This window comes from Lethenteron reissneri, chromosome 67, assembly GCF_015708825.2.
Source record: "Lethenteron reissneri isolate LAM-NWPU_2019-01 chromosome 67, ASM1570882v1, whole genome shotgun sequence".
Lineage (NCBI taxonomy): Eukaryota > Metazoa > Chordata > Hyperoartia > Petromyzontiformes > Petromyzontidae > Lethenteron > Lethenteron reissneri.
Window position 1 is genome coordinate 5,607,827 of NC_083845.1, and position 12,921 is coordinate 5,620,747.

The 12,921-nt window shown below is 49.0% G+C and overlaps 1 protein-coding gene across 3 annotated transcripts in view; it reads left to right on the forward strand.

The window, feature by feature from the left end:
- Positions 1–12,921, forward strand: part of LOC133360162 (calcium-binding mitochondrial carrier protein SCaMC-2-B-like) — a 57,675-nt gene that overhangs the window by 20,516 nt on the left and 24,238 nt on the right. The window contains exon 1 of one of the 3 annotated variants that reach the window (XM_061578762.1): positions 5,480–5,839. The exons of the other annotated variants lie outside the window; for them this stretch is intronic. Within the exon in view, the coding sequence (XP_061434746.1) occupies positions 5,681–5,839 (159 nt within the window). The 5' untranslated portion in view covers positions 5,480–5,680. Of the gene's footprint in view, positions 1–5,479; positions 5,840–12,921 lie in introns of those variants that run through there. 3 annotated transcript variants of the gene reach the window in all.

The window sequence follows — 12,921 nt, forward strand, 5'->3', positions numbered from 1 at the left end:
AGCTAACATTTGTGTCTAGGTCAATTCTGAAAAAGAGCTATACAGCTCGGTGGGGAAAAAAAAACCTGTAGAATATCTAAATATTGCATGCGAGGACTATGGTCGTGCCAAACATACAGGGAAATGCAACTTGCATAGCGCAAAACAAATTTCAAGTCTCGTTATCAAAAGACCCTTGGACATTATCACCTCGGCGTATTCTTGCACGCGAACATAAAGGACATTTTTTAGTGGTGGCCGGGTGGCTCAGAGGTCAGAGACACTGCTGAGGACCTGGGTTCGAATCCGGATTCCAGCCGCTGCCTGTAGTGCGTTGGGTTGATGGTCTCAGCCTGGTCACCAGTGACTGCACAACAAATATAACACCATTGGAACCTCATTTGCCATTAAAACAATATGATAATTGGTTTTTTACCCTTCTATCTGGCAACAAAACTGACACCTTTTTTACAAGGAGTCATGTTTGCATAGACCACAATACCTGCAGCCATAATGCAAACAAAAAACATAACTCTGATAATGATGTGCACTGTCCTTGAAGTTGATTGGTCCACACCCGAGACAGCTTTTCTTAGAGCCTAGTCTCTTTGGCGTCATCTGGTCCAACCCATGTGAGAAAAGTGAAGTGAAACCTCCGATTATCATGGTTGGCTACGCACGGTGCGAAAGAAGTTCAACATACAGACATGCATACTGCCCATAGACTAACACTACCCATATACTTAACATTATACCTCTGATTAGCGCATTTGGCTATGCATGGTGCGAAAGAAGTTCAACGCAGGCGTACATACAGGGTTACGTTGGGGCCGCCAAGTTCATTGTCGCGTCAGCATGGGCGAGAGCGGCAGCGTCGCTTGTCTCGGGAGGGCACGTGCGCGCGTGTGTGTGTGTGTGTATATATATAAACGTTTCGGTGGGTGCGCCGTGAAGTGAATTTTAGCGGCTTGCGGTCACGCGCTAGCGGGGAAGGCCGGGGGAGCTGGGATTGCCGCCTCCACGAGCTGGCGGGAATAGCCTAAAATATCTGAGAGTTCAGACGTATGTGCTTACAACGGCGGTTCAGGTTTACCCCCTCGCCCACTCTTTTAATAGATTCATCCGCAGAGACTGACATTTGCGTACTGCACGTATGACGGTTGACCCGGTGGATGGGTTGTGTGGTGTCGAGGTAGGGCTATTAGTTTAGTTTCAGTTGTAAAAATCTATTGGGGGAAATTTTTTAATTATTGTTTTACAGGTTTGTTTTTTTGATTAGTGTAGTTAAACCCGCCACCACCCAACACAGCCAATTAGTAAGGTTTGTCACTTAAACAGAACGTGCCAATTTGTTACTAGTACAACACACCGGTGTGTTGCAGAGCAAAGCCACAACATTTACAATCTGAGTACGACGTTTCGTCATTAATTACAACTAGCTTCATCAGGCGACAGCCAGATTTGTGGAACTGAACAGGAGGATTTCTCCACAAATCTGGCTCGCGCCCAGGTGTCATACCCCGGCTTGCCAAGAGATGGCGGTACAACAGAATAAGGAACTCCTCCGTCTGTTCCATCTGCATGAGGAAGAGCAGGGCTCTTTTTTGCAAGGCCCACAGGCCACTGGTGGCCCCCTTGGTGGCCTTTGGTGCGGCCCCTGACATCGGCCTCCAACAATACACACGGAGTGAAAACACCCCCATCATCATCATCGTACTGCTGTCAAACACCGAATGGTTTCAATTGTGCGGCGGCCCTCACACTGGTGATGTCTTATCGGCAAAACTGGCCCCCTTCTGAAAATTATTGAAGAACACTGGGATAGTGTTTCCTCCTCGCACTTGTGGGTTTTCTCACGGGTGCTCTGGTTTCCTCCCACATGTTAACACTGTTGATTGGCTGAGAACAACATCATACATCGAGGGACTGCAAAGCTTGGGCAATTGTTGGAGCCGGTTCATCGCATGGCTGCCTTCCCGCTTGTCACTGGTGTCTCCTCACACCTCCTTGAGTCGTTCTCTCTCTTTGTCTCTTCAATAGTGGGCAAATGCTGCTTGCATTACAAATTAAATGTATTATTAAGTAATACATAATTTCGAAGTTATAATTGCGCTTTCCATCCTAGGATCCCAATGTGCGCAATGCATGAAAATATGGAAACGGAACCGGGGGGGGCGGGGGGCGGGGGGCAACCGACCAAACTAAAAGAGGGAAGGTGCAGTTTAAAGAGATGGGTTTTCCAAGCAGACTTAAATGATGATGATGGCAAGTGGAAAAACCTAACAGCGCAACATAGAAGCGGGTTGGAGTAGTGTAAAGCAGGTGGAGACGTATCCGTGAGTAGAGACCATGAGAAAAAAAAACAGCTCTATGTTTGACCCACTTATCTCCGAATTGTTAAGAGAGTTCACAGCGGAGATGACTAAAGGCCGGCACGGGGAGTCTATTTTCGGGCCCAAATTAGGCCAAGAGAGGACGGCAAACGTTTGCGATTAGCCGTTCACTCGGGCCCGTTTGAAGTTTTGCCCTGGATTCTAGCAAGGACCGCACTACGCCGGTTGAGTGGCGGCCTCCTCGCCACGGCGACGGGCGTTTGAAGGGGCCACTCTGTTCGTGAGAACCCGGGCGGTTTTCGGAAAGAAACGTGTGCTGGTTATTGCAACACACGTGCGGCCGGATTTGTACGCCCTTTGTTGTATATAACCCCTGTTCTCCGTTCTCACCGTGAGGTCAGCATTCGGTTCACGTGTTCATATAGCAGTGACAACAACAAAAACAACAACAACAACAATAGCGATATCAGCGTTGGCCTGGAGGCAGGGGTCGCCGACCAAAATAAGAGCAATTTCTTTTGAATTCGGTAAAAAAAAACCTTTTCAAGCGCCGCAATGCAATGTCAGTACGAGAGACGGTGGTGGTCTTTGATAAATAACGTCACGGAGCAGCAGTCCTTAATGAGCCGCATGCGGCTTCGGGGCCAGAGGTTGCCGACATCCGGGCTGGAGGATGAACAGCTTCTAGTAGTGTCAGTATTTAAGAGCTTGCATCTTGAATCCCTCCCTCACTTGATGCAGCAAATCTGTCTGTGACGGTCCCACCTGATGACGGAGACTTGTGTTGCCTCCGAAACGTCGTGATTTTTTAAAATTAATTTTAATTTCATTTTATACCTACGTGACTTTACCGAAAGAACTAAGAGTATGCATCCTTGCAGTCACGAAAGCTTCAAATCTAGAATCTAGTAGTGTCCTTCGGCTCCCCCGACGAGTGTCGTTCGCCGCGACATCTGAAGTTTTGCTCGGCTCGCTTGGGAGCCTCTTCTTAGGCGACTGAAGATGGGTCTCAACAAGAACTGGAGAGAAGCTCCACCAAGCACGCGCTGCGAAACATCGGGTATCGTGCGGGTGCAACGTGGGGTAACAACCCGGCATCGCGTTTCGGGCGGCTCTGCGTACGGCGGCAGAACCGTGAAAAACTCCGTAGTTAAGAACCTCCTTCACCAGGAATGGCCAATTAGCTCGCCAGGTCTCGCGAGGTCTGGCACATTCAGGATGATGGGCTGGTGGTTTGCAGGCGTGGATTTAGTAAACAATCAATTCCAATTGGCTCCCGAAAGGGCTGTGTTTTGACAACGCGTCATCTGTTAACGGCAAACAACGAACATTTAATCTCGGCGAGTGGTTGAGACGGATAGAACAAGGTAGTGATTAATATTGATTCTTACACTCGCGACAATGTGAGCTGTGCATTTGAGAATCCTATTTTCTCTTCGTGTGTTTAATGTAATCATTAAGTTGACCTCTGCAGCCACTAGCGGCCTCTACAGTCATCGTACATGTACATGTGCAGCCCTTTGAAGGCCATGGTCAAGCCACGGTGGTTGTAAAATGTTGCTTGACTATACTTTATCATGCCGGTTCAGTACAGATCGGATATCACTCGCCATTAATTTTAGCCATGGGATGGTTAGCGTGGATGTTTGGTACGCGCCAAACGTGCGGTTTGAACGCACGCCGCGTGCCAATCGGTTTGACCGTTGCTAAAATTGAGCAGGATTAAACTATCGGTTCCACAGCTTTGGGAATCTGCAATCGATTCGGTGAAGAGCCGTTGTGAAATCGATTAAAAAAAATCGATTGGCCACGCTTTTCTGTGCCCTTATTTTCGTTTGGAAAATTGTGGACATTTGTCAAACGACGGATTCACAAAGAGGGGGGGCGGGGGGCGGCTTCCAGCACGCGGAGCGAAACGTCCGGGACAAGCTGCACGGCGGCACAATCCGCGAAAACCCACGCGGTCGCGAGGGCCGTACAGCACCTGTTGGGTGTCCCCCTTGCCTGTCGTCGCGTTTTGATCGTCTGGCGGTGGGCGACACGAGCTGCCAATGAGGGCGGTGCGCTCTATGCTATCAAGTTCATTAAAACACAAGAATCAGTATAGGATGCCACCCAATCCCCAATTTAAATGTCTCCCCGACAGACCTGGTCTTCACCTGAGGACGGCTGCTTGCGTTGTGGCCGAAACGTCGTGAGAATTATTTTATTATGTTTTATTTTTATGATTGTATTACTTCCCTTCTACGTGACTTTACCGAAAGAACCAAGAAGATGAATCCCTGCAGTCACGAAAGCTTTAAATCGAAATTTTTAAAACTATTCAAATCTTTTTATTTTTCCAGGTAAGGACGGACCGGGCTTATGTATAGTTCTTTTTCAAAAGTGACCTGGCTATCACAAATGATAGCCCAGTGAAGTAGTAGCCAAATGCTCTAAATGCATGTCGATTCTAAATGTGGAGGGAAAAACCGGAGGACTCTTGAGAAAAATCCACACGGCCACAGGGAGAGCGAGAGACACGTAAACTCCAAATATACAGCAGGCGTTAGGGTCGGGATCGAACCCACAACCTTTCGTTCACCAGGCCTCAGGGAGTTAACATCTCGCCACCCCTGGCGCCCTAATACCCGGTTCGCAGCTCCGCCGTATGAAGGGAGAGCCAGAATCTGTGGTAGTAGCAGCTGCCGCCGGCGTCGCTGCTGCTACCGCCACGTGAAGTATCGGATTCAAGGTCGCGTGGCCCGATCGTTGCACATGGGGGTGGGGGGGGTGGGAGGTATGGGTTAGGAGGAGGGGTGGGTGGCGAGCGAATGCACACATTGGCTCCGTGGCAGCACCAAAGTCCGCCTACATTAATCGTACAAAAAAAAAGTCATCGTGCCAAAGCCGGCCCCCTCCCAGGCTGTGCAGGGGAGCGCTATACAAGACTTCACTCCCGGGCCCATTCAACCAGTGTCAGTCCACCTCGCCCGCCCTCCCTCCCAACCCGCTTCGCCTACAGAGTTGGAAGCGCGTCTGTAGGAAACCGGTCGCTTCAGTTGATAAATGAGATAAACGATCAGTGGGCCTCGTCTTCTTGACTGCCACGAAGTGGCGGTGAGCGGTTTGCATCCCGCGACGATATCTACCCGGGGGGTGGCGCAGAATCTCCGGTGGGAGGGGAGAGATATCGTAGCTCCACCCACACAGAGCACGCGCACGCAGTGCGTCACAGGCCGCGAAGAAAAAGAAAAACCCCGGCCGGCGTTTCTCAACTCCATATGCCTCTGCCTGCCCGAGGCGACCCCTCCGCACTATAGGCTTTTGCTCGCTGCGACCTCGCTCGTTTAAGACCGTGCAGCCGCTCGACGAGACAGCCAGGGGCCATGCTGTGCCTGTGCTTGTACCTGCCCGTGCCCGACGCGGACAGCTGGGAGTACGAGTTCTTTGAGGCGGACGGGCTCCCCGAGAACCTGCGTACAGTCCTGCGTCTCGCCCTGTTCGTCCCGTCGCGAGAGATCGCAAAGTACTTCCTGTGGCGGCAGGTGAGGAGGATGGGCTACCTGTGGCAACTCCGCCGAAACCCCCAGCGGGTTTCCCCGGGAGCGGTTTGCAAGCTTGCGTTGGGGGGAGGGGGGGGGGGGCGAGCGTGCCACGCGTGTTCTTCGCCGGTTCTCCCGTGAGCCTCGTTCGGCTGGAAACGTGCGTTTGTAGGCTGATTTGTGCCGCCGCTATTAATGTCCACGTGATGGTGATGGTGGTGGTGGGCCACTTCGTTGAGCTGTCATTTGTGGCCAGGTCACTTCTGAAAAGGAGCTACATGGCTCAGTCAGTAGGCCTCACCTTGTAAAATAAAAAATAGTTTTATTTTCGTTGAGTTAATTCCTCCACCCATGTTGCAAAGACTCGACTGTTTCATCTCATCCATACTGTGTGTAACCACTGTACTGCAGGTCAAAACGATCCAGGCACTCGCTCACCAACATACTCCGCCACTTATTCACTCGCCTGATCACCCACTCAGCAGTTCACAACCATTCTCTCTCTGCTGCTACCCTCCTCGCACTGCTCCACCTAAAGAAATACCATCCCATCGTCTCTCTTCCTGAGCTCTCGTCGAAACCGCCTTGCTTAGTTCAAGTAAACGTATCGTCGCTACCTATGGCACCTTCGCCAGCGCGTTTTGGGCAAGTGCTCGGCAACTTGTAATCAAGAAAAAATTATAAAACGGTCCAAGCAGGTTTGCTGAAAACCTTTCGGCTACATTTTGCGTCGCTTAGAAAGTTAAGATGTGAAAATGCTGCCGTGGCGTTTGGAGCTCATGCGTCCAGCCGCGCTTTTTTTCGGTGTCGGTTTTCGCACGCAAATCAACGATGCGGGGGGGGGGGGGGTTGTTACGTGTTGAGCGTTACGCTAGAGTGCCGGCGTTCCTCCGCCCCCATGTCGCGACCGGAATGATGAACCGTGAATGGGCTCGCTCGCTCTCTCGCTGAGCCCCCGGGGGTTCTAGTTTCGACTTCCGTTGGGAGTTTTTAACGCCTGTGAATGGATGCGAAGCCGGCGCGCTCGTAACTTTGTGTTTGAAAACTTTAATCGGGCCCATTGAAATTAGACGAATAGCAGAACACTATGTGCTTATTTGTGTGTATATGTACAGTTTTGAAGAGATAAGTTGTGTGTGTGCGCGTGTGTCGGGCACGCAAATTACGCAAGTTCATCGTGCAGCTGACGTGGCGAGGTTTGTTAGACACGTGACGGAACAAATAGCGCGAGAATGCTCGTGCAAAGGAGTTCGAGAGGAAGTTTGCACAGTGGATTTTCTCGCAGTGACTCGCGCGGATTGCTCACCTTAAGTAGAACAAATAACCAAAAATTTGCCGAGGCCCCTCTATGCGAGTTGAACGTCTTTTGAGCACCGTACCTAAGCCCACCATGCTAATCGGAGGTGCGGGGGAAGGACAACAAACTAAACGCATAAAGCACTTAGAAAGAAATGAGTTTTCAATCTAGATGAATTAAAATTGCATAGCCCTTGGATTCATAATATCGGAAGGAAGAGCGTTCCAGACGGCCACAGAAGCGCATTTGAAAGCGCCTTCGTGATGGGCGGTGACCACCGTATTTGTTCGACGGTTAACCAAAAGCCGCTGCTAAAAGGACGAGAAAAAAGTTGGGAATCGGTAAATCTTTCGTGGGTAAGGGATGGTCATGACTACTGTGCGGGTATGCAACACAGGCAAAGTAATAGATGCAATGAAATGTTAAAATTTTACAATCATTGATGCGAGCTTGACCTTTCCACCTTTATTGAGGCCACGTGGAGCACATTCCGTGCCGTGTGTCAGGGCGTGGTGAGATTTTTGCGCAATGCTTTGCCAAAGGGGAAATGCTTTTATCGGCTACGTTTATCTTCGATGGCTCTGGTTACAGCGGCGATGGCGGCGAGTGCTCGCTATGGCGGTCGGCGATGGATGTTAAGTGAGGTTTTTATTTTACCCCCTCCCGCAATTGAGTGCCGTTTTGTTTGCAAGTCCTTGCAAATGTGGTCTGTGAGACATTGCGACGGCTTTAAGAATTGCGTCGAGAACAAATTAACCTTGCGGTGGGACCCCGGCTCTCGCATAAACTGCGTTGCGACGTCATTTTATGTCTGTTGAAGGCGAACGACACGGCAATCTATTCCTCTCGTCGAGCTCTACACGATGCGCTAATCAAAGTTTTGCTTACGACTACGGCAATTTTGGTAACGACGGGTGCTTGGTGAAGAACGATAGGATTGATTTCTGGTGGGTCACGGCGTTTGTGCGCGGCGGGAAGGAGTCGCCAAAAATAAATTAATTATTTACGATTTTGACTTCCGTTTATTTGGGACCCCGAGGTTCTGCCATAAGGTTCAATTGATCTAAATAACGAAATTGTTGATTTGCTGTTCTCCGACGATAAGTGGCTGTTTCTGAAGAGAGTTGCCAGCTGATTTTTTTTGCGTAACCACTCGTTCACTGGAGTTTCCTGGCAGGACGGAAATCAATCTTCAACTTTCCACTTAAGTGTTTGGTTAACTTCTTTATGGTGAGCCACGGTCACCTATTCGACGATAATCTTCTTTGCAAACACAGAGGCTGTAATCCTCGTGGCAGGGACTACTCGGTGCACAGTCTCTTTGCCTTCTATGTTGTATCTCATTCACCGATGGCTGACAAAATCCCGATCTCATCGGAGATTATTCTTTGGTTCTTTCGGTAAAGTCACGTATAAAGATAAAATAATAAATTAAATACTAGCATACGACGTTTCGATTGCAACACAAGCAAGCAATCGTCATCAGGTATAAATTAAATTGAAACACAAATCTAGTATGCTTAGAAATGTAATGTAATACAACAAACAGTCGGATAACATAACAGTCAACACCCTACCTGGTTGATTACGTTCTTCATGAGAATGCTAAATTTGAGAGAGAGATTAAACACAGAACCAGAGACATATAGACAGACATATAAGTAGAGACAGATATCACAGAGATACATAGAGAGAGAACAAACATAGGCACATAGATCTCGGAGGCTGAGCAAGGTTGAGCCTGAATTGTGTTTGGAAGGATGACCACCACCACCAGTCACCCACCCACCACTACCACCACCACCATCACGCACGAACAGGTTGCCATAGGGCTGCCGGGCTAAACGGTGGGCAACAGAGAATGGTGGGGGTGCCGAGGTGGCGAGATGTTAACTACCTCGCCTGGTAAACAGGAGGTCGTGGGTTTGACCCCAAACCGAACGCCAGGAGTTTTTGCGTGTCCCTCCCCCCGTGGTCACGTGGATTTTTCTCCAGTTCCTTCGTTTTTTTCCTCCACGTTTAGAGCCAATGTCACGTGTTTACAGAGTATTTGGCTGCTGTACATTTCCACGTGATATGCCACTTTGTTGAGCTATCATTTGTCCAAGCCAGATCGCTTCTGAGAAAGAGCCACATAGCACAGTGATTCTTCTAGATTTGAAGCTTTCGTGACTGCAAGGATTCATATTCTTAGGTTTTTTCGGTAAAGTCACGTAGGTAAAACATTACAATTAATAAAAGTAAAATAAAATAAAAATCACGACGTTTCGGAGGCAACACAAGCTTCCGTCTTCAGGTGGAACCATCACAGCCACGACAGCTGTATCAAGTAAATGAGAGATTGCAAGAGCTACCACTCCGTATACATAATGGTTGGAGAGGGGGGAAGGGCCAAGTACGGCACACTTTTTATTCATATGGTAGGGTGAGGCTTAAGAGGGTGAGCCTTCTTACCTGGTAAAATAAAAATTGCTTTCATATTGAGTTTAAAGTAATTGCTCGACTTTAATCTGGCCACGTGTGGCTCTGAGGCGGAGAGCTTGGCTCCGAATCAAAAGGTTTGCGAGTTCAAATACTGGTCGGTGGGCGTGGGGGGGTTGTTGACTTGGCCCATCATCCCTCCCTCGGGGGTGGGCGGGGGGGGTTAATAAAACGAGTACAACTTTGTAGAGAGGTCAACGGTGGTTGTCCTGTGGATAGACTCGCCCACAGCGCCATAAAAAATGTGGAGTTTCCACCACTGGCATCCGGGGCTGTAAATGGGAGATCAGCACCTGTGTGCGTCCGTGCTCCGGCATCGTGCGTGCGTCCCTGACTTCAGCAGTTCGTGCTGACCACGGGTGGTGAAGTATGGTCAAACACTGAGTATGGTCAAACACGGACACTGGCACCAGTTATGGCCGCAGACATCACGAGACTTTTCGCCACCCCGCCGCCAAAATAATAATTTTGAAAAAGCCGGGAGCAAGCGTCGCTCCTGCTGTTTTCTCACCCAGTGCGAGAGAGCAGCGTGACGCAAGCGTTGCAGCAGTTTGGCAAACAAAAATTATCGGGAGTCGTCTGATTTTCGCCGCCCTCTCCACCGCCCCCCCCATGTGTGTTGTTCACTTTTTTCTGGCGTGGATTTTCGATATTTCACCTTGTTTATTTGTCCTCGGGACGATTGTTTTTCTCATTCGCCAGCCACAACAAGGCGGTGTGGGGGCGGGTGAGCGGCCTGTTTTGTTCACCTTCTGCCCCGTTTCGGTCCCTTGTTTTTCACCGAATCGCGGGAAAAATATTATTGTCCCCTGCTGGGTCGCGTTGGGGAGAGCGCTCGCCCGCTTTTGCCGACTCTGCGCGGTGTTTGTGCGCTCGCGGACGCTGTTGCAGTGACGTAACGGTCGGGCGCGCTGTGACTCGCAACCCCAGAGGTCGCCGGTTCGATTCCATCCTCGCTGCCGTGGCAGTCAATGGTGCAGGTTTTTAAAATCCCCCACCCCCCGTTCCTCTGGCCACCCAGCAGGCAGTATCAATGGGGGTACGCTGACCTCTTTCAAGATATCTGGCCAGTGTGGAAGAGTAGGCCAAATACCCTCTCAAGATTGGGCCTCTCGAGGGGGGGAGACCCTTTTACCAATTGAGATATTTCCTGGCTGCACCTTGACCGTTTGCGGTGTTGTAAATCAACATTGGTTCGGCCTTGCAGATACAATTATTTGGTTGTGAGAAAACCAGATTTGCAGAAGCCAATGAGCCTGGTTAATAGTTGGGGATTGGAAGAACAACAGGGAATAGCAGGTGTTGTGTTGTAGGCTTATAGACTGCGAGCTGATGAAGAGATGGCAATAGAGCGATAGATGCGGGTTTTTTTTAATTATCCCATCTGTACAGCGCTCTGGATGTCACCGATTCGCGTGGGTTGGGTTTTTTCCGGGCTCTCCGCTTGCCGGCTCCCGCACGAAGCTAAACTTCTCACGCATGATATTGGCCACAAACATCCCAGAGGTAGCAGGGCCACTCCTGAAAAAGTATTTAAATCATATTTATTTATAACGGAGGAATCCGATCAGCTATAAACCTCTTTTTCACAAATGTAGTTTTCACAGATGTCCGGTAGAGACATGGGGGAGGCTTTCCTGGGTAAATAAAGCGAATTAAAGTTATTTATTAGGCACAATTTACACACCAAGGAAACCCAAACCACCTTGTTAATCTTGTGAAAATATCATTGTGACTTCCTGGGTAGAACGAACGCATTCTGAATGTCCTTCATACACGTTTCATACTTGCACCACTTGCGCGTGTGCAAACTTTCCTGATTCTTTTTTTAGATTTCGAGGTGAAATACAATCGATCCAAACGGTCCCCATGCAATACGTGTAAACGCCATTGTAAGATCCGGTTTATCCTCTGTGTGCTGTCATATGGCAGTGGTGGAAATTCTGCACTCTACGACAGGGAACCGTTTGGTCCTGAGTTTGAAATGCAAAGTTGTTGGTCGTGTGACCCAGTTCAACTTTGTTTACAAACGATCCATTCTGGACTGGAGCACGCAACACCCACCCCACCATCATTATTTATAACTCGTCCACGACACCAGCGAGAGATAAATAAATAAGCATCACGAGCGGTTCGCGGGACACCAGATAGCTCGCAAGAAATAAACGTGCCACGTTCATTACCTGTCACCACCATCACGTGTCTCCCTACGGTCGCCCACGTTGAGGCTTCGGGTCTCATGGACTATAGTCTCATCCGTACTATGAATAATTACACTGGTCAACAACAAAACAAAAACATTTCTGGCCTGGACTTCTGCAGCTGTTTTAGACTAATTTCAGGGTGCTGATTCCAAATCTGATGTCAGATTTGCTCTATCATATCTCATTTTTAGGCTATCGGCATACCCCATTTTCATTGATTTTACCCGAAATTAACTCTGTCACTTATGATTGCAAGTTGTTGCGAGGTCAGTGACTGCTTCAGTGTTAAAATATGGTGCTGTATTTTTAGGATAGCGTGTTTATAATATAATTTTATGTAGATTTCCACATTTATTTAATATTTTCCTTCTGCAGTTTTTATTGAAAATGCAATATTTGATATCTCAAAAACCTGATGTGATGGACAAAAACTGATGCCAGATTTGGAATCGGCACCCCAAAATTACCTTCAACCCGTTGGAATACCTTATGCCTGAAAAAGTGTGGTGACCAGTGTTATTATATTTTATGTAGTAATGGGTATTATTATTATTATACCGCAATTCACAAAAACACGCCCACCCACTCGCACACATGCACATTAACTCACTCGCTCATTCACCCACTCCTCACTCGCTCATTCACCCACTCCTCACTCGCTCATTCACCCACTCAGCCACCATGCTGCCAGGTCACAACACTTATCTTCTTCACCGTCCCTCCCATTTCTCCACTTGGGAATTCTCACCCCCCTCCCCATTGTCTCTGACCCCAACTTCTAATAATAATTAACCTTGTTCAATTATACCACCGAATTAACTCATCATGCACCACGCCTTCAATGGCGCCGCGTGTTGCTGGCCACGTAGCCCCCATGGCCTTTGGTTTCATGTTCTCTGCAACCGTGATGAGTAACATTTCTTTGTTTTAAACCCTTGCTCGGTCGCAACCCGGAATCTACGGGGTCGCCACGACGCTATTTTAAGTCGCTGGCGCTCGGCACGAGATACGGGGGCGGGGGAAGGTGGTGGCCTTTCTGAGATTACAGCACGAGACCGCAGTGGGTGGTGGTGGTGGCGGCGGTGGCGGTGACGGCGGTGGTT